Raw genomic sequence first — 27841 nt, 5'->3', positions numbered from 1 at the left:
TGCCAGTAGACTATTCCCAGTTTATAGATGAAAAAACTGAGATTCAGACTTTGAATTGGAGTTAAAATTCAAATTCAACTCTTTATATTCCATTTCCAAAACTCTTTCCAATTCTGAAAGATTTAGTCAATGTTCATGTAACTCTAATATGAAAAACTCATGTGAGCTAAAGCAACAACAGAACAATTATTATCAATGCTATTATTAATAAAAATGGCAGCAAATGAGATGCCCTCATTGTTGTGAATTATGCCAACAGACATAATAGTGTTGGCAAGTGTGTTCCACAATAATTAACTTCAAAATGTGATAAACAAATGGATTAATATTTATAATCATTATAGAGATGTTGGAAAGTAGCCACCATAAGAAATATGGGATTCAACATAATGAGACCAATAATTTCTAGCCAACAGAGTAGATATGCTTTTGTTAACCTAATAAAAGAACAAAAACTATTAAGATTAAGAACCTCAACTACCCTTATGGAATGAATCATTCTTGATAGCTGAGTTTTCTGGATAGCTGAATATAAGCCTCAACCAAAGTCAAGAAGCATTTATTAAGTACCTACTATGTACTAAGCACTATGCTAAAAAGTAAGAATAAGGAAAGAATAGGCAAAAACAAATAAACCCCAATCCCTGCTCTTAAAGGGATCACAATTTAAGGAGAGAGACAACATATGAACAATTATGTATAAATGATATACAAGAAATAAGTTGTAGATAATATTATAACATTGAAGCCATAGCCTTACACATCAAAACATTTAAATTCCAACAATTTTAGGGGAAATTTCTTGAAAAGTATGCTCTTTTCTGGCTTCTTAAACAAAGAATTATATACATAACCAACCTTTTCTTGATGTTAGGACCTAGTATACTTCCTCTTTAGTCTGTATTCATTAGAACTCTTCTGCAGTGTTATTCCCTGTCCTTTTAATATCCTGGAATACTAACAAGCTGGAGCATGTGAACTGAATGGTAATGTTATACTAGACTGGAAATACATGAACTGGAAATCATATAATATATTTTTAATAATATTTTATTTTTTCCCAATTACATATAAAAACAAATTTTAGCATTATTTTTTAAAATTTGAGTTCCGCATTCTCTCCTTCTCTCTCTTATCCCCTCTCTGAGACAGTAAGCATTTGATGCAGGTTATACAGAATCATGTTATATTAGAAAGAGTTGAAGCAACTATGTGTATTTCAGCTTGTGAGTATTTCAGAAAACTGAGATGGAAAACATAATTGTCTGCAAACCTCTGAACCTCTGACATGTGGACAACAAATTAGAGTTCTCTTTAGCCCCAATTGAGATCAGTGGATGAAAGAGGGAGATTTCAATTTAGCACAAGAAATAACTTTACAAAGATTAAAATTGTCTGAAAAAAAAAGTGTATCCCTAATGAGATAAGCATTTCCTCTCACTAGAAGGTCAAAAAACACTGTCAAAGATATTGTAGTGGAGTTTTAGGCATTTGGCAAGAGGGCTAAAGTGACAGATAAGGTCATGGATTTTATCAGTGCAAAAATCAGTTGTTGTATCATGCTGTTCATTGAGAGATATAAGACTAATTGCCTAAATACAAAGTTGTTTCCAACCTGTGCTTTTTGAGTTCTTGTGTTTAGTTTTTCTATTTTACACACACACACACACACACACACACACACACACACACACACACACACACGTTAGGCTATTAACTATCCACTTCTTGCTAGCAGTATGGCTGCTTGTAGGATCCTTTCTTGCTCTTATTTGCCAATTCTAATATTCTGTGATTTATAAACTAGATAACTAAGCTTGTTGTAATTCTGTATAAAAAAAAATAGACTCTGAGTGAGAGTTTTGAAACATTTTCCTACAAAAGCCAACTGCATGAGCTTCAGCACATAGACTGTGATAGTGATTATAGCCTTTTAGAAGCTTGTTTGTTTTCTTCATGGTTCTTGATTGTGTTTCTTTTGGATGAAGATACATGCTAGTTGAGGTATTATTGTAATAATATCAATATTGCCACTGTATTGAAAACCTGTCCACATATAATTCCTGATCTGGATTCCAGTACACTAGCTATTATGCCACCTATTTCAGGTCTGAAGGTTTATGTCCAGTGTTCCACTCTGTGATGGGGGGGAGGGAAGAGTATGAATTTTCTAATTGAAGAGTTTTCCCAGGAAAATGGAGGGCCTAGAATTATGCCATGTGCCTACCAACCCACAAAATACAACAAATTGAAATAACTTAGCTAAAATGATTACCCTATTACCGGTACCCCCATTAACAAACAATTACAGCCTGAAATTTGAATGTTACTCCTCATCTAATTTTGACCCAATGGTTACTTTAAACATGGACTTTCATATGATTTGGCCTTCTTAATTCCATGATTCATATACAGGTTCTTGTTCTTGGTAGGTTCACATTGTGATTCTGACTTCACCTAAGCAAAAACAAAGGCATTCTTCCCTGAAACAGAATTAAATCTTTGTCAAGCCATCCAGCTTTATAAATTGACTCAACTACTGTGTAAACTCAACCATGTCTCCCTTGTCTTCTAAACAAAACTCCAATGGGGAACAGTAGACACCAAATCTAATACAGGAAATATTTTTAAGGCATGAACTTGAGTATGGCACTCCTTTCCTTAAGAAACCTCAGTGATTCACCCTTAGCAGAAAATATATACACCTTTGTTTAGCATTTAAAGTTTTTAAAACTTGACTTCAGCCTACCTTTCCCGGCTTACTACATTTTATTCTCCTTCATGGTAAATAGGTGGTACAGTGGATAAAGTGCTAAGCAGTGAGGAAAATCTGAATTCAAATCCAATTTTACACTCTCTTGGTCAAGCCACTTAACTTCTGACTGTCTTAATTTCTTCAATTGTAAGGTGGAAATTATAATAGTATCTATCTCCTTGAATTGATGTAAGAATTGAGATAATATTTGTATAGTGTTTAAAAGCACAGTGCCCATAGGAGATACTTAATAAATGTTTATTTCTTTTCTTCCTCCTATTCTTTGCATTCCAGGTAAACTGATTTACAGTTGTCCCCTTTATCTAATCCCATCTCTTGCCTCTAGATATTGGCTTGTAATATTCCTGACTGCCTGCATTTATGTATCTCTGTGTGTGTGTGTGTGTGTGTGTGTGTGTGTGTGTGTTGTATATGTTCCCTGAGACCAGAGAATGTTTGCTTTTATCTTTGTGTTCCTAGCCCTTCCCATGGTGCTTTGCCTATGTTGTTGTTATTCCATCATTTCAGTCATGTCTGACTCTTCATGACCTCATTTGGGGTTTTCTTGGTAAAGATATTGGAGTAGTTTGACATTTCCTTCTCCATCCTATTTCACAAATGAAGAAACTGAGGCAGTTGATGAAGAAATTAATGAGGCAAAGAGGATTAAGTGATGCTTGAATGTGTCTGCTGCCAGATTTGAATTCCTGACTCTAGGACCCTCACTGTACCATCTAGCCACACATAACAGGCCTTCAATAAGAATAATGAATAAATGAATGGTTTCTGTTCTTCTCCTAGCCACCTCCTAACACAGGTAAGGCTCATTATGGATCCTGCTTAGTCACAACCCTTAAATGTTCCCCTAATGTAGACCCCTATCATGGGGAGAAGCAGAAGAGAATAGTACATGTAAAGCCAAGGTTGAAAAATTCAATCTCTATTATGGTCTCATTTATGACAACTTGGCTCTACCTAAACCCATTTATTTGGTCTTAACAACCATCAGAATAACAGGAGAATTAGACTCAATATTTTGTTGCTCACATCACTCAGCAGTAATTACCAGTAGCCCAAACCACAGTCTCTTCCAGAAAACTGGAAAGGAGCTGTCAGAGCTTCATTAAGGAGCTGGCATTCTTCCCTGAAACAGAATTAAATCTCAGTTGAGCAGCCCAGTGAGCTTTATGTACTGACTCAACTACTGCATAAACCCAACCATGTCTCCCTTGTCTTTTAAACAAAACTCCAATGGGGAACATTGGGCACCAAAGCTAATATGGGAAAAACCCTATTGGGAAAACATTCATAGACACAGATGGAGTAGCATGAGGGAGCCAGGAAAGCTACTGTCCTATACCTCTTTACCAACAACTTAGAATTCCAGTTATGAGGGATGCTATGGGACAGCTAGGTGACCAGTGGACAGAGCTTTAGGTCTGGAGTCAGGAAGATCTGAGTTCAAATCTGGAATCAGATACTTCCTAACTGTGGGGTCCTGGCCAAGTCACTTAACTCTGTTTGTCTCAGTTTCCTCATCTGTAAAATGAACTGAAGAAGAAAATGACCAACCATTTCAGTATTTTTGCAAAGGGAAACCTCCCAAAAAGGAAGCACAAAGAGTCAGAAATGACTAAACAACAACAAAATCTTTGCATCCTGTCAGGGGTGTTATCTCTCCGAAGTCTTCATTCCTATCTGATTCTTCAGATATTTCCCACCATTCCACAGTGCCTTCCTTACCCTTCATGTTCTTTATGCTCAAAACTTGCCCTCATAAGAAATATATTCTGTCTCTTTGGTCTCTTCCTCTAATTGCTTGGTCTTTCCTAGAATCTTCATTTTAAAGAAAATATTCAGGAGAGCCATGTCTTAATATCTTTTTAGGCTTCATTCCTGACTTCTGCATTTTCTCTGCAATGCCCTCTCTCTCTAGTACTTTCTTCCCTTGCACCAACTTACTTTTCTATTTTCTGTTATATATTATTTTCCTCCTTGAGTGTAATAAACATTAATTAAACATGTATTATATAATAAACATTTATTAAGCACTATGTGCCAGGGATATAAAGAGGCAAAAACTAGCTCCTGCCTTCAAGGCGCTTATAATCTGAATTGGTTTCTGCTTGTATTTATGTTATCAGCACTTAGCAGAGAGCTTGGTACATATATAGTAAGTACTTAATAAATAATTACTGACTTGATTTGATGTGAGGAGACCACAGTCACAATGCATAGACAATGAGTGAAATTAGCATGTCTGATTAGGTAGTTGATATCCTGAATCTAGAGGGAAAGAAATAGAATATAGGGAAGTGTAAATGTGGGGGATCAGGCCACTGATGAAACAAGGGTGACCAGCCTGTCAGTGGATGGCAGGACTAGGAAGAATGCCTTAAAAGAGAAATTGAGAAGCAAATTTCAATTTTTCCCTCAAGCATGTTCTCTTTTGGTTTGGTTTTAATAGTATTTTATTTTTCCAAATACATGCAAAGATAGCCTCCAGCATTCACCTTCACAAAATCTTGTTTCAATTTTTTCTTCCTCTTCTTCTACCTCTCCAAGAGAGCAAGCCATCTGATATAGGTTAAACATATACAATTCTTCAAAACATATTTCTATATTTGTCATGCCGAGCAAAAAAAAATTAGATCAAAAGGGAAAACACAAGAAAGGGGGAAAAAAACACAAGCAAACAAACCAACAACAACAAGGTGAAAATATTATTCTTTGATTTACATTCAGACTCCATAGTTCTCTCTCTGCATGTGGATGGCACTTTCCATCACAAATCTATTGGAATTACCTTGAATCATCTCATTGTTGAAAAGAACCAAATCCATTATAATTGATCATCACATAATCTTGTTACTGTGTACAATATTCTCTTGGTTCTGTTCACTTCACTCAGCATCAGTTTATGTAAGTCCAGGCTTTTCTGAAATCACCTTTAAGCATATTCTATTTAAAAGTTTAAAAAAAGAAGAATAGGGCAACTATTTTGTTCCTTGAATGTTAAAACATTGGTGCTTGTTAATGCTTGTTAAGTTCATCAATTTTTTATTTAAATGTAAAAGTTTAAGAATATTATAGTGGTTGTTGTGACTCAGGATAATGGTGGAACTGGGGAACTCCTCAAGACACTCAAACACCAACCTTAACTGTTGCCAGCACAGAAGTGATGGATGATTTCATTGAACTTTGTTTCTAGATGGATTGATCTGGAACTTAAACATGGGTCCACTGAGCAAGAAGAATACGAAAGCTGTTTTTAGGAATTTAACAAAGAGTTCTTCAGATTCCTTGAGACCTTTTAAGATCCCAAGGAAACTATCAACTGTTTTTAATTTCTTTGCTGTCAGTCTTTTCTTGCTTTTACTTTCCTGGTCATTTATAACTGACTACTTTTTGATTGCTTTTATTAGAGGGAATATTTATTTGACCCCTCATATTCTGAATAATCTATTCCACTAGATGTATAATACTGCAACCAGCAAAATGTTGACCTTCCCTTCCCCATATATAAAATGAGGTGGTATTGGAGAAGGGTAAATTCAGTGATCTCTTATGATAATCTTTAAATCAAGACAAAGGGAAGGCAATCAACTATTTGTGACTCAAGGTGATTGTTTCTTAGTTGTAGTTGTTCAGAAATGATCCATAAGTATTATAGAATCTTGTAAAGGGCTGAAACTCTGAATAGGTGCATTGGAATCAGACAACCGAGCACTTAAGGCTAATTACCTATTGGCCGATACTCTATTAGCATATGCTTGGAAAATGGCCCTTCTCACTATTCTATGCTGGCTCAATCTTTTGGTGTATACAGAGAATTGTGGGAAGGATTAGGGGGTGGAGTAAGACAAGCCAGAGTCATTTTGGTGGTGGAGGAGGAGAAGAGATGGTGGAGAGCTTATATCAGTTTCATCCATCTCCTTTACTTCTCCCCCTAAAGACTAAGAATAAAGACCAAGGACTTTTGCTGATCCTTGATCTTGAGATCAACAGGAAGCTAACTCGGTCTTCACAGAATCTAGGCTGGAAAGGACCTCAATCCCCTAATCTAACGAAATTCTAATAGAACAGAGGTCCAGACAGGAGACTTGCCTAAACTACCTAGTTCATTAGTGATTAGTCTGAGACTAATAGCCCAAATCTCAGAACCCAAATCCAGTAAGTGACTTAACAGCATTGAATAAGTGCTTACTGTGTACTAGACAATAGTTTCATAGACAAAAAAAAAAAAAAAAAACTAAAACAAAATAATACCTACCCTCCAAGACCATACATGCCCCACCATATTCTTACTGCCCTACTAGCAAGGATTATAATTTTATTTTCCCTCTGTGTGCCCATGAGAACGTGAACTATCTGGTGCAGTGGGTGAATCTGAAATCAGAAGACTGGCGTCCCAATCTGGCCCCAGATATGTACTAAATATGATGCTGCTGCTACTGACAATGATGGTATCATCATTATTATTGTTAATAGATGTAGTAGCAAGACAACTTCTTTTAACCTAAGTCTCAGTTTCCTTATAGTTTGCCTTGTAAAACCTACCTTATTGGGTTATGGTAAAGGTCAAATAAGGGTCATATTCAGAAAACATTTTTTTCATTTTTAAAGTGTTTAAAGCACTATGTAAATGTTAGTTGTTATTCTTGTTATTTGTTTTCGAAATATAAGGAGTTCAGTTCCTTATTTTTTGTAACTTTCATTGCAACTTTGAAATGCTGTCACAAAAGATTCTCTTCTCCCCAAATTCCATTTAGAATTTTAGTTGAGAAGGATCATGGTGTCAAAAAAATACATAATCTGCATTTTCAACATGAGTCTGCCAGAGACATTTTAAAATTAATTTAACATTATTCTAAATTCAAGCTTTGTTCTGTTTGGAATGAAATGTCCACATTGTCAAGAATTCCCCCTCTCCCCCCAGCCAGCTCCCCTCAGATATGTCAAAACATTATAAAGTAACATTTATAGAAATTTTGAATGAGGAAAAATCATAGCATAATAAAAACAAAGTTTAGGCTTAATATCTTAATTCACATAGTAAAATAATAGTCACTTAATCTTTCCAAAACTATGCTTGGAGAAAAATCACTCATACTTCTTTGACCCCTTGCTTCAAGGATTGTCTTGAAGTAATTAAAAGAACCTCCTTGCTCTAATCAATACCCTTTAGAAAAAAGAGAGAAAGGGTGCTGTCTTTAGTTGGATCAGAACTCTAATCTATTTTAAGGGAAAGATAAAGACAAGGTTATTAACTATTCAAGTCAACAAACATTTATTAAGTGTCTACCATGTGTTGGACATTGTGTTAGAATAAAAGAAAGTACTTCTAATTCTAAGTTTGGTTATCTCTCTTAATTTACTTTCCAGTGCCTTGACTTTTGGTCTTGACTTTTTTACTTTAAAAAGACCCTAGAAGAAAGAGTTCTGGACTAAAACAATATTGATTTCTTAATATTTGAACTAAAACAGGTTTCCCCAATGATATCATAAAATCATACTATTTAGAGCTTGAAGGGACATTAAAAACCAATACGTTCATTTAATAAATGAGGAAACTGAGGCATAGAGAAATGAAAGCATGTTACAATTCTTCATTTCTTGTTTGTCTTCCGATATCATATCAATTCACAATCATTTTCCTGCTTTAATCAGTGCACCAAATATTCTGCAGCATTTTGGAGGGGTTAGGGAGGAGAGTCAAGGAGAAAGGTAGAAAGTCAGTGACCACCATGGAAATCCACAAGAAGTTTGACTGTTTCTTTTCACATTTGTACTTACCCACCTGGATTATGAACTTTTGGACATGGCTCTGCATCATTAAGTTTCTTAAATCTTTCACTTTCTCTTATCTCCCACAGCTGGCTGTACAGAATTGTACCTTCTGTCAATCACAAGCCTTTTGAATCCATTGACCAAGGTCATCTCACCCATAACTGGGATGAAGTGGAGCCAGACCCTAATCAGGTAAGATGTATATAAGGGATAGGCAGTGGACCTCTAAATTAATTGATACAGGGAAACTTCCTGCATAGACCACTAAAAGGTTAAGTGATTTGCCCAGCATTATACAGCTAGTATCAAAGTCTGGCCTTGAACTCAAAGTCTTCCTGGTTTCAAGGTCATCTCTCTATCCATAATGCAATACCTCTTATCCATTAAAAAAAAATAAATAAGATTAGTACTAGTCAGTAAAGTTTCAGTTCTGCTTATTCTTGTTTTCCTGTTTCAAACTCAATTCCCCATTCATAACAAAATATTCTCTTAATCCCACAATGGCTTATTTTTATGACTTATCTTTAAAAAGGCTTTTGGAGATTTTAAATAAAATATGTACTCTACTTATCCTTCTTTATATATCCATTTATCTTAAAAAAAAAAACCCTAATAGAAAAGATGTTTTGCAATTCCTTCTCCAGCTCATTTTACAGATGAAGAACTGAGGCAAACAGGGGTAAGTGATTTGTCCAGGGTCACATAACTAGTGGGTAGGGAGGATTTGAACTCAGGTACCCTTGACTTCAGATATAGCATTATATTTACTGCAAAACCTAGTGCTATGTAAATCCTTATGACAAGCTAACATTTCTATAGCACTTTAAGATCTGTTAGTGTTTTTTTTCCCCTTCCATTATATTATTATTTTGTTTGAGGATTTTGCACAGTATAAAATTAAATAATCATAGATTGCCATGATTTAGGTGCTATATATAAATATGTATATATATATACAGTAAGACTATTTATAAATTGTAATGGGGAAATTCCTATGGGAAAAAGAGCTATAGAAGAACTTCTAACAAGGCAAATATGCATTCCCCAGATATTTTGAGATTTAATTAGGTAAATTTCTTTTTAGCTTATACAGAAATAAAATAATTAAGAAGGAAAAAAAGATTTGCAAAGCACTCTACAAATACTATTTCATTTGATCCTCACAACTCTGGAAAAGAGATGTTATTATTTTTCCATTTTACAGATGAGGAAAGTAAGAGAAATAATGGTTTAGTGACTTGCCCACAGTCACACAGATAGTGTCTGAATCTGAATTTGAATTCAGGTCTTCCTGAATTTAGCTCCAATGTTCTATTCACTGTGTTATCAAGCCACCTCTTATTTTATAGATTAATAAACTGAGACTAGGGAAGGTTAGATGGCTTGGCTAGGATCATAGAGGTAGTGGGTATCTGAGGCTGAATTTGAATTCAAGGTTTTGTGCTCCAAGTTGAACATTATCCATCCATTAGGCTACCTGGTAGTTTAGAAAGCAACTCATCTATGCCTTCTGCTCTAATGCAACTCCTGTCAGTATCTTTCAGTGATTCCTTCATAAAAATTAACTTTACGTACCAGAAACAATGATTAAAACAACTTTATTTCTTTTCACATTTTATAGGATTTTAGGATTTAGAACTTAAAAGAACACTACACATCATCTAGTAGAAGTTCTTCATTTTGTAAAAGATGAACAAATTGAGAGTAAGAGTAGTCAAGTGATCTCACAGATAAATGACTTGGGGTTTGAACCCAGATTCTCAAGTTCCAGGCTTTATACTCTTTCCAACTAGGTGCTCAGTAGATAGAGTAGTGACTCTGAAGTAGGGAGGAATTGCACTAAAATTTGGCCTCAGCTACCAATCTGTTGTGTGACCTTAGTCAAGTCATTTAAGCTCTGTCTTCCTCACTTTTCTCAATCATAAAATGGGGATGATAATATTTCACAGGATTGTTGTATCAACTGAGATAATAGCACTAAGACTCACAACACAAGGCTTGACATATAGTAGATGCTAATAATTGCTTGTTTTCTTTCCACATCCCCTACCTCCATCTCTCATTTGTATAATTCCAGTGAAAGACTCTCCTTTTGTTATCCCTCCCTGATATCTCTCATCATTTAAAAAAAAATTGACTTCTGAATGCTCTCCTCCCTTCCAGTCACTCTCCTATCCAATGAGAAGGCAAGCAATATGATATCAATATGGGAACTCATGTAAAACATATTTCCATATTAGCAGTGTTGCCCCCCAAAAAGCAAGAAAAATATGGTGAAAAAAATTGTACTTCAATCTGTACTTGGTCTTTATTAGTTCTCTCTCTGGAGATAAATGTATTTTTCATAATGAGTCCTCTGAATTGCCTTGGACCATTATCTTGATCAATTTCTCTTATCAATTTTTAAAAAAAAACCTTTAGAACAAATGAGCTAACTATTGCTATCTCACAGTTTTTTCATATAAGAAGTGGAAAGTTTGGACTAATTGTTCCCTAAAATTCCCACATCCCATACACACTCCCAGACTTAAATTATTATTATGCTGGGTATAATTCAGTTACTTTTACCAAAGTTTTAGAGGTTCCATTTTGGAAAGCATAGTTATAGCAAGTCAGCAGAGAGGAAATAGATGTGATTAATTTCATCATATATAGTACTGGACAAAATTAAGCTGCCCACCAAGTCCTAGCTAAAGTTTCCTATATCCTGTTCTAAAGATTTCATCCCCCACCTCCTAAAGCATTTTGTATATTGTCATCTCTTTTTCCTAGCCTCCATCTTCGTAGCCTGTTGAAGGCTAGAGCTTTCTGTTCACTTCTTAGAACTTGTGTCCAGTCAGAATCTTGTTCATAACTTCCCCAGAGATCCTAAACTAAGCTCCCCGTTTATTCACTTACCCATTATACTGTTGCCTACTTATACCACAATCCACTAGTTCCTCCCCATTCTCTATAGTATTGCAGCTTCATGTCTCATTCAAATGCACTCCCATCAAGCAAGTCATTCTGAGCTTCCCATGGTTATCAGACAATCTTGTTCCTGTGCCTAACAGTGTAATGTTTCATTCCCATCACTTGCTCCCTCCTCCCTGAGAATGTTTCCTTGGAGAAAATGCCTTCAGTGCCAAAGGACCATAAAGCATCACTTGGGGAATAGTTGCTATTTAAGAGTACATTTGTTTCCTAGGATCTCTTCCCTTTTTTCCCTGAAGATTTGTTTTCCTTGCCTGAGGCTGCAATCCTAGAAAAAGGGCTGATCTATACTATGGAAGAAACCCTTACTTATAAAACTGATTCATTCTCTTTCTCTAGGTCAACTAGTCTTATGAGGTAAAGTAGAATAGGGCAACTAGGTGGCATAGTAGGTAAAGTACTGGGCTTGAAGTCAGAAGGCTCATTTTTGTGAGTTCAAATCTGGCCTCCGACACTTATTAGCTGTGTGATTCCAGACAAGTCATTTAACCCTGTTTGTCTCTGTTTCCTCATCTGTAAAATGAGCTGAAGAAGGAAATGGCAAACCATTCCAGTGTCTTTGCCAAGAAAATCCCCAAATTGGGTCACAGTTAGTTTGTGGCTGAACAACAAAGTGTGGGCTAGTGGAACTATTGTTGATCTTTTAACTTCCAGTAGAAGACACTGAGTTCAAATCCTAAAGCTGTCAATTTTGGGGAGAGAGAAGAGAGGGAGGAAGGATATTTCATTATTCAGCATTTGTACTAGAGAAAGCAAAAGCTTCAACAATGTTACTTGGGAAATTTCAATCATTCAACAAAAATTTAAGTTATTTCTATGTTCCAGGATAAGGATACAAAGAAAGGCAAAAAAAAAAAAGGTGCTTGCCTTCAAGTAGCTCACAATCTAGGGGAAGAAACAACAAACAATTATATATGCAGCATAGACAGCAGGTAATCTCAGAGGGAAGGGACTAGCGGTAGAGAAGTTGGGAAAGGTCACCTACAGAAGTTGAGATTTGATCTGAATCATGATTTCCTTTCATTAAAATAAATAAATAAATGAATCCTTCACCAAAGTCTTGTTTCCAAATCTTATCAGGTTTTCAAAGGCAAAAGAGTGTGAGCTTTGACAAGTCTTTCCAATGGAAAGTCTTCAAATCTGAGCCTAAGGGAAAGTCTTAATGCCTGTCAATCAAGGCTCAGCCTAGCTAAATTTAGAGGGGTTCATCATTTCTTCTGGTTGGTCAACCAGATGATGAATTTTTTCTAGCCATTTGTTATTTGTTGTTCAGTTGTGCCCAATTCTCCATGACCCCATTTGGAATTTTCATGATTTGTCATTTCTTTCTCCAGCCCATTTTTACAGATGAGGAAACTGAGGAAGTTTGCTCAGGGTCCCATAGCCAGGAAGTATCTGAGGCCAGATTTGAATTTAGAAAGATAAGTCTTCTTGATTCCAGACCTGTTCTCTAGTTACTGTGCTACCTGGCTGACATCCCTTTTTTAGCCACAGCAATTAGCAAAGCCTTTTTCTTAATCTATGAAGGAGCTAAGACCAGTGGTTGCTATCTGAGATGGAATAGTCTCACCAATGAAGTTGTGAATTTTTGAAATATATTATTAAAATATACATATATGTGTGTGGTATTCTCAAGCAAACTATCAACACATTTATTATTTACTCAATATGTGCCAATGTGAGAAGAATTGGGGATACAAAAATTAAAAACAAATAGTTACTGCCCTCAAAAAGACTACGGTCTTTCAAAGAAGAGAATACACACCCACATATGTGTATATGTATATATATATATATATGTATATATATATGTATATGTATATATATATGCATAAAATGAATACATAAAAAATACAGTTTGGGGGAGGGGGAGATACCAACTAGAAGTTGGTAAAGGGATGCAGGGACTCAGATGTGTAGTTTAAATTCCCAAAGCAAACATTTCCCAATTATGATAACCTTATTTTCTTTTAGGAAAAAATCAGGACTACTACATGACTGTGGGTAGATGGTAGACTAATTGCCAACCATATTCTCTCCACTTTTTGGACTCATTTTTTGTAGCATGAAGTGCTGGGGCATGAGCACCACCCGCTGTTCGGGACTAATGGAGACACTGATCAGGGAGCTGTTGTGCAGGGGGAGCTGAGGCAGAAGGGTCACTCTTGAAGCAGATGGGCTCAGAGGCCTTATTATTTATCAACCTCTGACAGCATCACCTTGCTCAGTTAAACCCAATGCAGAGCTGATTAATAAATCATGAAGTCCTGGGCCACTTGGCTGGCTGGCACAAATGGCAGGGCCTCCAGCCTGCTGACATCTTCTGATTCTTTCAATTGTCTAATTAATAAGCTAAATATTGCATAATTAACAAATCACATATTGTGATGAATCAAATGAAAATGCCAGACAGCCTAGGGACAAATCCTAAGTTTGGGGAAGAAACTGAATGGCAGTTCTGTAACATAAAATCAACAATCAATTTGCAGAATCACAGGGATGTAGGCACTGGAAAGGCCCTTTGAGATCACTTAGCCCAACCTCTTAGTTTTACAAATAACACCGAGGCTCAAAGAGGGCACTAGCTTGCCCCCAGTCACCCAGACTTAATGCTTTTTCACTTGTGTAAAGTCATGATTCAGAATTACGAGGGCTGAAAGCAAAAAGCAGCCCTAGGCAGCCTCTGCAGTGTTGGGAGCCCACACAGAGCAGTTAGTGTGCCAGGAAGGGGAGCTGATTATAAATAGCATAAAAAATGGGATCAGTTGAAACTCCCTGATCTGCCTGAACAGAATGTCAAAAAGCAAAGCTTCAGCATCAGTAGGAGAAAGCAAGGGAAGCAGGGGACACATTCTGCTACTTGGAGCAATAGCAGGTGCCACCCTGCAAATCGTTTGAAAAAAATGGGTGACTTTGTTTCCTTTTTTTTTTTTTAATGAATCCTGCCAGTTTCTGGAAGAAAGTGACTAATAATGATCAATTTCAAAATAAAATCACTAGCAGCAGGGCTCCTTGCTTCATCTTCCATGGTGTAGACACCATTCATTTAAAAATCTCTAACTTCTCTTTGTAAAATAATTTTCTTATCTTGATTTGTTTTTCAGCTTAGGTGGAAACCATTTGAGATTCCAAAAGCATCCCAGAAAAAAATGGACTTTGTGAATGTAAGTCACTATTCCAGCCCTCCTTCTTAGCCCTCTCCTCTCCTCTGTGGCTAGTTCATTCACACATTCATTCATTTGTTCATTCATTTATTCATCCAATAACCATTTATTAAGTACCTATTATATTCCAGAGGAATGAGAATATAAAGGTAAAAATTAAATAGTATGTAGCCTCAAGGAAATTATATTCTATTGGGAAAGGTTCATTTGGTACATGATAATTCAACTGTTATCCATTGGATGCCAAATAGGGTCAGCCTCACATTCATGAATAGGGTGGAACATGCCTGTCCCTGAGCCTAATATCCTCATCATTAGTTAAAGATAGCTACCTTTTGCTTAAAATGCACATGTTTCTGGAAGAAAGTCACATATTTATCCTTTGCTTGCTATTGAGACTTTTTATCAATTCATTTTTATATTACTTACTAGAAAGTGGGCCACAAGTTAGGGAGAATTTGAAGGTAGCAAATGATAAAACCATATAAACTTAATGAGAGCAGAGACCATGTCTTACCCAACTTTTAGAAAAAGGCATCATGGTATGGTGGACATAACATTGAATTTGGCATTAGATCTGTGTCAAATTCATTTCTACCATTTATTTACTACTTATATTATTTTGAGCAAATAACTTCTTTCTTTCCTTCCTTCCTTCCTTCCTTCCTTCCTTCCTTCCTTCCTTCCTTCCTTCCTTCCTTCCTTCCTTCCTTCCTTCTCCTCTGAGGCAATTGTGGTTAAGTGACTTGCCCAGGGTCACACAACTAGGAAGTGTTAAGTGTCTGAAACTAGATTTGAACTCAGGTCCTCCTGACTTCAGGGCTGGTGCTCTATCTACTGCACCACCCAGCTGCCTCGAAAATAAGGGAATTGGACCAGATTATCCCTAAGGTCTCATCTAGATATAAACCCTATGATCCCATGATTCCCCCATAAGAATTAGGGAAACATCCAATTCAATCCCCTCCTTGTGCTAAAGAGGGAAATGAGCTGCTGAGACATGAAATGACATACATAATATTACAAAGGAAAAATCATAGAATAATTATAACAATGAGAGTTTGTTTACATTATATTTTAAGGTTTACATGCATTTATTCAGGAAAACCTAATGATCATGAAATCTAACTCACCCAGTGCTAGAATTCCTTCTACATTTCCAGTTTATTCAATCTCTGCTTCAATATTTCCAGAGAAAGGGAATTTTCTGTACCAACAGAGTTCTGCCCCAGCTTCCCAGACTTCTTACTATACAGTCTTTCTACAGGAATCAAATCTCCATGCTGCTTTTCTTGGCAGTGATAAAGAAACATCATACAGAAAAGTCCCAATTCAAGGTTGAATCTTTTTCTAAACTGGAACTTAGCAATGAGATTTGAGCAATATCACAAGGTCATAGCTACCTCCCAAGTATCTTATTCCTCAGTTATGAGTCTATTATTAGAGATTCCTTTGAATGAAAGCATTGTCCCCAGAAGGCTCATATTAAAATCACTTAGGAATGAAGAAACATAAATACCCATTACTGGGGCATTGGATAGAGCACTGAGGCTGAAGTCAGGAAGATTCATTTTCCTGAGTTCAAATCTAGTCTCAAGACAGTTACTAAACTGGGTGATCCTGAGAAAGTCAGCCACTTAATCCTTTTTGCCTCAGTTTTCTGATCTGTAAAATGAACTGGAGAAAGAAATGGTAAGCCACTCCAGTACCTTTGCCAAGAATACCCCAAATGAGGTTCAGAAAGTTGAAAATAATTAAAGCAATTGAACAATAGCAAAGCACCCATTAATACATCAATGAAAAATAGTTTATGAAATTAGCTAATTGTCACAGCAGAAAGAGAGGATCTGAGAGAATGGATAAAAGGATAGATGAATTTTGATTTAATTTCAAAAGTATTTGCTGAACATCTATCATGTGTTCAGCATTATGCTGGGTATTAAGGGATATATGGAAAGCTCACCTCTGATGCAGTACACACTATATAAATTCATTCATACATTTTTACAAGAAGCATTTATCAAGTATCTCCTATATGCTCAGCACAGTCCTGAAGGAGCTATAAAGGTGAAACAAAATAAATTTGCTTTTATGAAGTTTCCAGCTTAGTAGATACTTTATAAATATGTCCTGAAAGAAGGATGAGACAGTTTTGCTGAGCTAATAAGACATGAATATCACGCAAAAAGGTTTTTAAAAAGGTAAAAAAAAAAAAAAGTTGTTTTAATTAGTAAGCATTTATTAATCACCTACTACTTGCCAGCTACTATGCAAAGCATACAAATGTCATCTCATTTTATCCTTGAAACAACTTTATAAGATAAGTGCTATTATTATTCAATTTTACAGATGGGGAAACTGAGTCAGATATAGGTTAAGTGACTTGCCCAGGGTCACACAGCTAGTATGAAGTCAGATTTGAAATCAGGTCCTCTCAACATGTATCATCAGCTGCCCAACTGCCTCTCATACATGTTATTTGTATTGTCATTACTAGCTATCTTTTTTTAAGTTATAGGTTATAGAAGTTGTAGGTTATAGATTATAGTTATAACCTATAGTTTCAAGTTACAGATTAAAGAAGGATATATAGACATGAGGCATCTTGAGTTCTTCAATCAGCCCTCTTAGTCTTTGCTTGTCTCAGAATTCATATTTGTCTCCCAACCTTGACTTCTTTTAGTTACAGAGGGATGGAAGGGTCTGTCAGGAACCCTGAATTTTAATTCAGGTGGGCGTGGCCTTTGTTTCCTAGGGACTTCATACCTTGTGTGGAGCTGGAGACATCAAATCTAACAATGGGATTGCTGTCCACATTTTCCTCTGTAACATTTCTATGGTTAACAAGTAAGTATCTGGTTCTCTGAAACTGTTTGAGCCCCAAGGGAGATTTAATTCTAAGATTTCCAGTTGAGACTTTGATTCGCTAGAATTATGACCTTAGAATTACAAAGTATCAGAGCTAAAAGAGACCTTTTGTGGTTCAGTCATTTGTATCCTACTCTATGACTCCATTTGGGATTTTCTTGGCAAAGATACTGGAGTGGTTTGCCATTTCCTTCTCCAGCTCATTTTACAGATAAGAATACTGAGGCAAATAGAGTTAAGTGATTTGCCCAGGGTCAAAGGCCAGATCTAAACTCAGGAAAATGAGTCTTCCTGACTTCAGACTTGGTACTCTATCCACTGAATCTTAGCTGCCCCAGAAGGGATCATCTACCCTAAACTCTTCATTCAATTTGTCAATAAGTTACAAATCTCCCTAGGTAATAATACTTCTTTTTTATAAACTGTTTTAAACTTTAAAATGTCTTCCTCAAAAAAACAAAACAAAACAAAAAAAACAAACAAACAACAACAACAACAAAAATACCTCTGGGGCAAAGAGCTTTATTATCTCTGTTTCACAGAGGAGTATATTGAGACTCAGATTAGTGATTTCCCCATTTTTGTTCAGAGTCAGAACCCAGACTTGAATGCAAGGTCCTTGGTAGCTAGATGGATAGAGAGAGCTAAAATTACTATAAACAGTGCTACTCCCTGAGATAAACTGGGAGGAGCACTGAGAAGATTATAAGTGTACCTTTTGATTTTGTTCTTTAAATGGACTTTTATTATAGTCCCACCTCAGGTTGATTTTTTTAGCAAATTCTTTTCATTGACAAAACCACCATAACTCCACAGTAACTGTATCCAGTCAGAAGGCCAACTTACAATGTCAACTTCTGAGGTTATATTTCCCCTATAAAAGAAGCTACAGTTCTTTTAACTCACACCTTTTAAGGTTTAACATCAGTCAATGGGGTGAGGGTTCATTGCCATACCCTAACGGTGCCTTCCTCCCTAATGACATCTTTCCACTGGTTAATTTTAAGTTGCTAGCTCTTGTCAATTGTTAAAATTGAAAGCTCTTGCTAATTGCTAAAACCATTGTCCTTGCTAAAAAACCTCATATGGATTTAGCCAGCTGTTAATAGCATAATAAAACTTTGCCTCTTGATTTGGAGAAAGTTTAAGCCTACAAATTCTTATGACACTGATCCTAACCCCAAAATACTTTTGCAGTCGGAACACTCCTGAATTTCAACGTTTGTTAGCTTGTACAGGGAATCCTAAAACCTCAATATATTTAGAGGATTCTCTAAATGTACTCCAACACTTGCTGGGTAACACCAACAATTCCATTTGTAGTTCTTTAACCATAATGCATGCTGTTTTTTATACTTTTCTAGCATGAATTCTGCAATTACTATAAATTTTCCTCCTAAAGATCATCAGTATTTGGGATATTAACCTATTAAGAATGATTCTCAATAAATGGAAGGAAAGAAGAAAGGAAAGATGAAAAGAAAGAAAGGAGGAATGGAGGGAAGACAGGAGGGGCAAGGAAGAGAGAAAAAAGAAAGAAGGAAATTTTTAAACACTCTTACTTTATTTTCCTGCAAGCTCTTACAAATAGGCATATCCCAGACATTAAATGTTTTACTTTGAGAGTATAGTCACACTATTATCAGTCTGCTCATATATGGATAAAGAATGCTCTTAGGCAATCATACAGTTCCTCATGTTCTCATGGTTATTGCCTAGAGAAATTCCCTATCCTTCTACTGTAACACTCTCCTTTTAAGTTACCTCACCTTTGGGTACTAATAATTCAAATTCATCTCCAGCCTCTTAGAGAGTACTGGAATTGCCTGGGAGCATTAACAGTCTAAATGACTTGCTCAAGATCATGCAACCAGTTCTTGTCAGTGTGATAAAACTTAAACCCAGTTCTTCCTGACTTTGAAATCAGTCAGTATCTACTTGTCATGCTTGCTACATTTAGGATTATAGGATTTTATAAGCAGAAGGGGTTTAATAGGTCATCTTTATCGCCTCACTTTAAAGATAAAATGAATGAGACCAAGAGAGAGGGAATGATTTATTGAAGATCCCATGGATGGAATAAGTTGTCAGAAGCAGGACTAAAATTCAGAATCTCCAACTTCAAATCCTATTTAGTTCTTGGAGCACTGTGCTGCCCCTTTTTTTGCTTTTATTTTGCTGATATTGAACATCTTATAAATTATTTTCTACTTTCTTTCCAGATGTTTTTACAATTCAGATGGTGATTTCTTGATTGGTAAGTTATAAAGAGCTTTTTTTCCTGTGACTCTCAAGTAGTTTCTAGCCACAAATTGCTTTTTTTATTTCTTAGTTCTTTAAAAATAGCCCTTCTTTCCTAAATTCTCTAATTTCCAACAGTTTAGCCTTATATAGTCATCTGAAACCTAAAGACCCATTCATTAATGGCCCAGAAAAGAGTGTTGCTGATTCTCAAGATCCATCTTCCATTTTCTTTTGCTCTGTGTGTCTACCTTTTTGAGCTCTTCCATTCTTTCACAGGATATCTGGATCAGGTAAGAAGACATGAAAAGAAAAATTAAGATGAACTGAACTCTTGAGTACAATATAGTTATTCAAGAAAAGATAGGACAATAAGATTTGGGCATTTCACATATCATAAGCAAATATACACATATGCATATATATTTATATACATTATTTGAATATACGAAAACATAATGATCCTGAACTATTATATAATTCTGAATTTGGCCTCTGGACAATTTAAAAGAAATTTTCACTCCTTGGTAGACAGAATTTCTAAGGTTTTCTTTCAGCAGTCATAGGCTAGAACTGAAAGGAATTTTAGGGAATCATTCCCTTCATTTTATAGATGAGAAAACCATACCCAGAGAAGTTAATTGACGACTAGTGTCATAGAGAACTAAAATCAAGATTTGAACCCAAATCCTTTGACTCCAGTACTTTTTGCCACCACACTAAGGGTTTGGGAGTATCTGTGAAGATATCTTTACAAATACTCCCTGCCCTTCTTAGCAAAGAGTTGTGACTTCCTCTTCCAGCCAGTTTTTGATCAATCTGCCGCATCTTGCACCTATATGTAGCTACTCTGAAATTGACAAATGCCAATGTGAATTTTTCCATATGAAAAGAATAAAAAAGGGGGTTATATAGGGAACTCTGAATCTCCCTAGATCCAGCTTGTTTCCTCTTTTATATAATGTATGATGAATTAACCACATTAATTGAAATATCTATTTCAAAGGCTCCTTATCTTGCTATGTATGGGTTTATTAGCAGAGTCAAGAAAAACAAGGATGGAAAATTTAATATATAAAAAAGCTATTTGTAGATCCAAAGAATTAGAAAATTAGGTTTCTTGGGATCAAGCCTTATTTTTATTTATGTACAATGAATGAAATTTTCTGGTAGAATTCTCTTTGATCCTACAGTAGTGCTGGGATCTTTCTGGTTTTCTTTCAATGAGTCAAATCTGTCATCCTGGCCCCTCTAGGATGGACGGTTGTTCTTCTTGAATAGTCTAGATTCTCTGGCTGTAAAAATAATTCTCTAACAAACAAATACTTATTGGGAATGGACTATTTGTGCCCAAACTACAGTAAAGCCTTCCAAGTTTGTATTGGTATAATCTGCCCCAGTCCGGATACCTGTATGTTGACTCTAACATCATGATGTCATCTTGATCCTCTTTGAATGGGAAAGACAAACAACTTTCTATTGCCAAGGACTAGAGGTACAAAGAAAGACAAAAACAGCCTCTATCTTCAAAGAATTTAGATTCTAGTTGGGGAAAGGAGGCTAGCAAGTAAATTATTAGATACGTATTAAATACATACAGAATCAATGAAAGATTGGTTTGAGAGGAAGAGCAGTGCATCTTTAAAGACAGGAGAAGGACTCAACTCCTCCAAAAGATGGTACTTGAACTAAATATTAATTTAAGAATTCTGGGAGACAGAGGTGAGGAGACAGACCATGCTAGGCACAGAGGACAATTAGCACAAAAACTTAGATGGAATCTTGTCAATAAGGAAAAGAAAATAAGCTATTGTAGATTATAGAGTATGTTGAAGGAACTCAATGTCAGAAGCCTGAAGAGGTAGGAAAGGAACAGGTCATGAATTTATATTTATATTTGATCCTGGAGCAGTAGGGAACTACTGAAGGTCACCGAGGGTGACATGGCCAGAACTCACTGCAGCAAAAATCACTTGGGCAGTTATGTAGATATGGAATAGAATGGGGAGAAATGGCATGATTTGGCAACCAATTGCATATGTGGGGTGAGAGAGGAGTCCAGGATGACACTGAGGTTTTAAATTTGGTTGACTTTCTTGGAAAGAGATGTTCTCTTGACAATCAGATTAGCTTTGGAAGCAGTCCCAGCAGAAGAGAAATTGTGAGCCAAAGTATTGCCAAAATTTGTTTGATGCAACTGACCTCTTCAGATTTGGACTTAAGCCATTCTGAACTAGAGCAATATGGCAGATATTCCAAGAGACCTTGAATTACATTGGTGAATTATTTGCAATTTCAAAGTATCTTTCTAATACCAGCATGGAAAGGAGAATAGATTAAAAATATGCTCAAGACAAGTGAATAATAGGCACATGTAGATCAGACCAAACTTCTGGTCATGCTATTCATAGCAAACTGAACTCTTCTAAATGGTATAGAATCTACTAGATCTTCCCCAAATCTATTAGATCTTCCTTGAATCTACAGGTACAGGAAAAATACAAGAATGAACCAGTCTCATGGACTGATTTTCACTGCAAAAGATAAATTATTGGATTTGGAGTAAGGAAGACCTGATTTCATATCCTGTTTTAGATTTATCAGCTGTTTGACCATAGACCATACAAATCATTTAGCCTCTGTGAACTTCATTTTTCCCTATCTGTAAAATGGATATAATAATAGCACTTACTATAGATTACTAGAGATTACTATAAAGACCAAATAAATGTCAGCTTTTTCCTTCCCTCTCCTACTTTCCATACGCCACTATTGCCAACAGCTGAGCTCCAGGGCAAGCTCAATGTAAGAATTCTTAAGAATGTACTTACCACTGCTAGAAGACTGTTCAGTTCATTCCTTTGACTGTGTGTCAGCCTCCAGGGCCCTGAATCCAATACTTTTTATTTTTTAATCAACTGGAGGTTCACCCTTAAGCCTAACTTTCTGTTCTCTATGTTTTCAGAGATGGAAAAATTTCTAGTCTCTTGGAATTCTAAATGTGTCTTTCTCTTCAGTTCCCCAGCTAGGGAAGCTTCTTATTTATACTGAGTTTGGCAAGATGCTGGTGGAACCCAACGAGATCTGTGTCATTCAAGTAAGTAAAATATCTCTTCTTTCCATCCAACTCCCCCCTCACCATTCCCACATATATCCTTTCTAGATTTAGGTTAAATCCAACAGAAGCAAGGAGGCATTTGCATCAATAAATCAGTCAAAAAACATTTATTTAAGTGTCCATTTTGTGCCAAGCACTATTTGCTAAGTACTGGGGATATAAAAAAGAGACAAAAGACAGCCCCTATCCTCAAGGATTGAGGAAGACTTCTTTTAGAAGTTGGGGCTCAGGGATTTAAAGGAAGCCAGGGAGATTAAGAGGATAAAGAAAGGAGAATGTTCCAAGCAAGGGAGACCCAAAATAGTCAGGAGACCATTTTCATAGATTTGAAGAATGGACATTGGAGAGAGGGGTAGGAGGGGACTAGGTTATGAAGGACTTTAAAGGTCAACGCATTTTGTATTTGCTCCTGGAAGCAATAGAAACCACTGAAACTTACTGAGTCAGGAGAAAAGGTGTTCTATGTCACACCCCTTCTCGCATCCAAGTTTTAGGAAATTCACTTTAGTGACTGAATAGAGGATGGATCTGGAGAGGTTTGAGGCAGACAGACTCACCAGCAGGTTATTGCAATAACCCAGGAGTGAAGTGATAAGGATCCTAAGCATTTACTGTTTTAATGGTTAAGTAGCAACTCTGGTTGCTGAAAAGGAAATCAGAGATGCCAAAGAGCTTATGGATCAATAGGTCAATTCCTTATGGCCTGCAGATTGATTTGTTGTTATTATTATTGTTTATTAAGTCTGAGTTTTTGAAATTTGTTCTTTCTTTCTATGCTCTCTCCTGACTCTCCCATCTTTTCCACTTCTCCTTAGGTCCCTTTTATTGTATTATCTTCTCCCCTTTGAATGTTAACTCCTTGAGGGCAGGAACTGATTTTCTTTTTAACTTAATTGTATCCCTAACACTCAGCATAATACCTGGCATTTTGTAAGTACTTAATGAATGCCTTATCGATTTATCTAATCAACAAGAATTTACTTTCTCTCCCCTCCTCCCCCTTACTGCTAATCCTCATTGAGAAAGAAAAAAAAAAAGAAAAAGAAAACCTTTTTTCTTAAAAAAAAAAAAACCCCACATATTATACTTAAGCAAAACAAATTCCCACAAATTTCTTTCAAAATAGGATAAAGCCACAAAACAAAGTTTTTCCCATAGATGATTCAGAAGAGGAATGAGGTTGAGTGGCTTGACTGAAATCTTATTGAAATTGTTTACTGTCTTAGGGAGGGGAGGAGGGAAGGGAAGAAAAGGGAGGGAGAGAGAAAATTTGGAACTTGAAATTTTATTTTTAAAAAATGAATCTTAAACATTGTCTTTACATAAAATACTATTTAAAAAAGAGAGAGAAACTTCATTGAGTCAGATCTAAAGAAGCTCTGTCTTGTGCTTAACTTAGGCTGGCCCCAAGGAGAGAATGGTCTCAAGCTGAGGTTCAATCAAACTAAGTAAGCACTTATTAGGTGTCTACTGTGTGTCAGGCACTGTACTAAGTGCCAGGTATACAAAGACAAAATCCAGAATCTTTTTGCCCACAAAGACTATATTGGAGTAATTGGAAACATAGGACATTTAATTAGTGTCTTTCTTAGGGGAAGAATATCAGTCTAATAGGAAGGACAATATGTTAACAATAGAATAAGAGGCTTCAGAGGACAGAATGGAAGGTTAAGGTAAAGCTGGATAAGGGACACTGGAGACATGGGAATGACATTAATAGGTATGACGCACTGGGGAGTGGTGGCCAGGGCAAAGAGCTTTGGCCAAGGTGGCTTAATATTCAGAATCACAGACATTCTGAGTAAAGTTATAGAAGAGTAGATTGTCACATACTTTTGCAGTAGCCATGGTAATATTGGTTTGCTTTTCACCCCCTGAGCAAGAAATAGAAATGTAAGCAAGGGACTCAATGGAAATGATACCCCTATGTCAGGGTAGTGACACGGTATGTCAGGTGTAAGTTCCTCAGGCTGGCTAGTAGTCAAAGCAGGGCTAGATGGAGCCCTGAGGCTTGGCAAGTTATGGGGGATGAGGTATATTTGATGTGTTTATCCCCCAATCTTCTAATCCTAAAATTATGTAGAAACATAGATGTGATTACAAATTCACTTTTCTCTGACTCACACTAACCTGAGGGCCTCTTGGATAAATGTGGTCTTTGCATTTGGAGGCTATATGAAGTCTCTTTGTCCCTGCAGGTGTGATTTCTATGAGGAGCCCTAATGTCTGCTTCTTTTTTTCAGAGAGGAATGAGGTTCAGCGTGGATGTATTTGAGGAGACCAGGGGTTACATTCTAGAAGTCTATGGAGTTCACTTTGAGTTGCCTGACCTGGGACCTATTGGTAAAGACTTACTTTAGATCTCAAAATATCACTCAGTGGGATATTGACAATAATAAGAAAACTGGATACCTTTTACCTCTCACTTTTTCATTTGGGCCCTCATTTGCCTTTTGATAAATCAATTTTCTTTCTTACTGTAGAGAATTTTTGTGTCCAACTGCTACCTAGAGTAGTATTAAAGGATAAAGAGATAGAAGATAGATGTGATTTCATTGATATAAGGGCTCAGGGTAGGACTAGAGTAACATTGAGCTACATATATCTATATACATACACATAGATATTTATATACAGTCTAACTGCATGACATTAGTGCTAGAGAACCAACGTTGAATTCTGGAAGATTCAAACTCAAGCTCTAACTCTAACATACACACTGATTTGTATCCTTGAACATGGTACTTCTCTTTTCAATGTCCCAGGTAAATCCCCAAAATTTAAATTACTAGATGGTGTCAAATTGCATTATAGAAACAGCTTCTTCATATAGGTATTCCCTATAGCAATGAAATCAGAGCCTCACACTCATTTCCTTTTCTGATCTGGACCTATGATTTCACAAAAGTCTGAGAAAAAGAACATAATTTCCAGTAAGAGCAGGAACCTAGAATAGTGAGTTGCTTAGTGTGAGAGGAGACTGAGACACTTTGAGATCAAGTCTCCAAAGAAATCATCATCAGAAAGGAGGGAGTCAGAAAATGAATGATAAAGAGAATAAGGTGGAGGGGGAGAAAATGAAAATATCAAAGAATACCACAACAGCAATGGAGGGAGAACAGAAAAACCAGGAAGAAACTTCTTTCTACATATATACAAAGAGAAAGATAAAAGGAGAAATCTGGTAGAGGTAACAGTGAGGAGACAAATGGGGGAATTATTGACAGAACATGATGATACTTTGCCTACAAGTTAATGCTTCTTTTGTGGGACTATACTATAACATCAGCAGGTACGTAAAAGGAGGAGAGAAGAACATGAGAAAAGAGAAGAAAGAGAGATATATGAGAATCTAATTAAGAGCTATCAAGGAAAAGAACCTCTAGGGGGAAGGAAGGGAGGAGGGGAAAAAAGATTGGGAAATGGGGGGAAGGAAGGACACCTTACTTTGGATGTGGGAGGAGGTTCTTCCAATGAATGCTATTGTGAATGAAGGGAGATAAGGACCTTATACTTGATGAAACCTAGGGAATTTGCTGTCTGAAAGTCTACTCCTCCTGGAAGGTAGGGAAGTTAGAACCCTTTAGGGCAATTGGCAACTGGAGGAATGGGAGAACATGGATGCAGGGAGATTTCCAGGCAAATGCAGGGGAAAAAAGTCAACAAGAGAGAGTTACACAGATTTTTTGGGGGAGGGGACACCAGATAGGAAGTTTTGCCATAAAGTAGTAGACTCTTTGACTCCTGAAAATGACATTGTTCTAAATATGAGGTACTATGGAAAAAGGGAATTCATAGGGTAACTCTACAAAGCAATAGCAAAAAGTGCCTAGAGGACAGAGCTAGAATGATACCTTTGAAGCTTTGATTGTATGAAGAATACAGAGAAAAAAGAAAGATCAGATGATGATAGAGGTCATGAATCAGAGAAAAATGATCTAGAATAAATAGAAGGAAAAGGTAGATAATGATGAGAAAGAAATCCTTGTTTTGGAAAGGGGTGTACAAAATAAAAATAAAAAAAACTGAAGAACAGGTCTGACAGGTTCTTTTCTTTCCTTTTTACTTTCCTGACTGTGAGGGGAGAAAAGTAGAAGTAATATATAACCAGATAAAATCAGCAGAGGGAGACTAATAATAAAAATCCTAAAAGATAATAAATGAGGAAAAGAAGGGATGGGAGAAGGAAAGAGAATCAATGGGAACAGGATCAGCTTTAATAAAAATTAAGTAACTGAAGGAACATATTGTGTTTACAGAAGGAGAAAAAAAGTCATAACTCGAAAAAAAATTTAGAGACAGAGGAAATATAAACCTAATTCATATATGTGGATGGATTAAACTGTTTAATAAAATAGAAAAGAGGGGACAATTGGAGTAATCTGTTGCTTACAAGAAATATATTTTTAAAATAGTCATATACAAAATGAAACCAAGAAAATGGGGGGAAAATTTACTCTGCATCTTGATTCCAAAAAAGCAGGAATCGTTATCATGCTATTAGACAAAGCAAAAACAAACATTCAAAAAAATAAAAGGGGATAAACAAAGAAATTATAAAATACTGAAAGGAACTATAAATAACAAAGACATTAAATTTAAATGCCTTAGCATCCAAATTCATAAATGAAACATCATATGACTTTCAAGAAGACAGAAAGCAACTCAATAGTAACAGGAAATTTCAGCATTCCTCTATCAGTTTTGCATAAATCTAACAGAAAAATAAACAAAAGGGAAAAATGTGGAACGAAATAAATTTCTGGAGAAACTAGAATTAAAAGTTTTATGGCATCTTCTAAATGGGACAGAAAAGGGAAATGCACGTCTCTGTGTCACCTGGAAAGCATTCTGACAAAAAAAAAAAAAAAAAAAAAGGCTTAGACCAACACCTTGAACCATGTTTCATATCACATTCTAAATGGATACATG

General features: G+C 36.2%; 1 protein-coding gene across 1 annotated transcript in view; it reads left to right on the top strand.

Annotated features, from left to right (window-relative positions):
* Positions 1–27841, top strand: part of HGD (homogentisate 1,2-dioxygenase) — an 84356-nt gene that overhangs the window by 29049 nt on the left and 27466 nt on the right. The window contains exons 4-9 of the mRNA XM_051985362.1: positions 8632–8737; positions 14623–14682; positions 17438–17529; positions 19773–19807; positions 22809–22888; positions 25153–25252. Of these exons, the coding sequence (XP_051841322.1) occupies positions 8632–8737; positions 14623–14682; positions 17438–17529; positions 19773–19807; positions 22809–22888; positions 25153–25252 (473 nt within the window). The remainder of the gene's footprint in view (positions 1–8631; positions 8738–14622; positions 14683–17437; positions 17530–19772; positions 19808–22808; positions 22889–25152; positions 25253–27841) is intronic.

The sequence above is a fragment of the Antechinus flavipes genome, chromosome 3, assembly GCF_016432865.1.
Source record: "Antechinus flavipes isolate AdamAnt ecotype Samford, QLD, Australia chromosome 3, AdamAnt_v2, whole genome shotgun sequence".
Taxonomy (NCBI): Eukaryota; Metazoa; Chordata; class Mammalia; order Dasyuromorphia; family Dasyuridae; genus Antechinus; species Antechinus flavipes.
The sequence above is the reverse complement of the archived record's forward strand: the minus strand, read 5'-3'. Positions and strand labels throughout refer to the sequence as shown.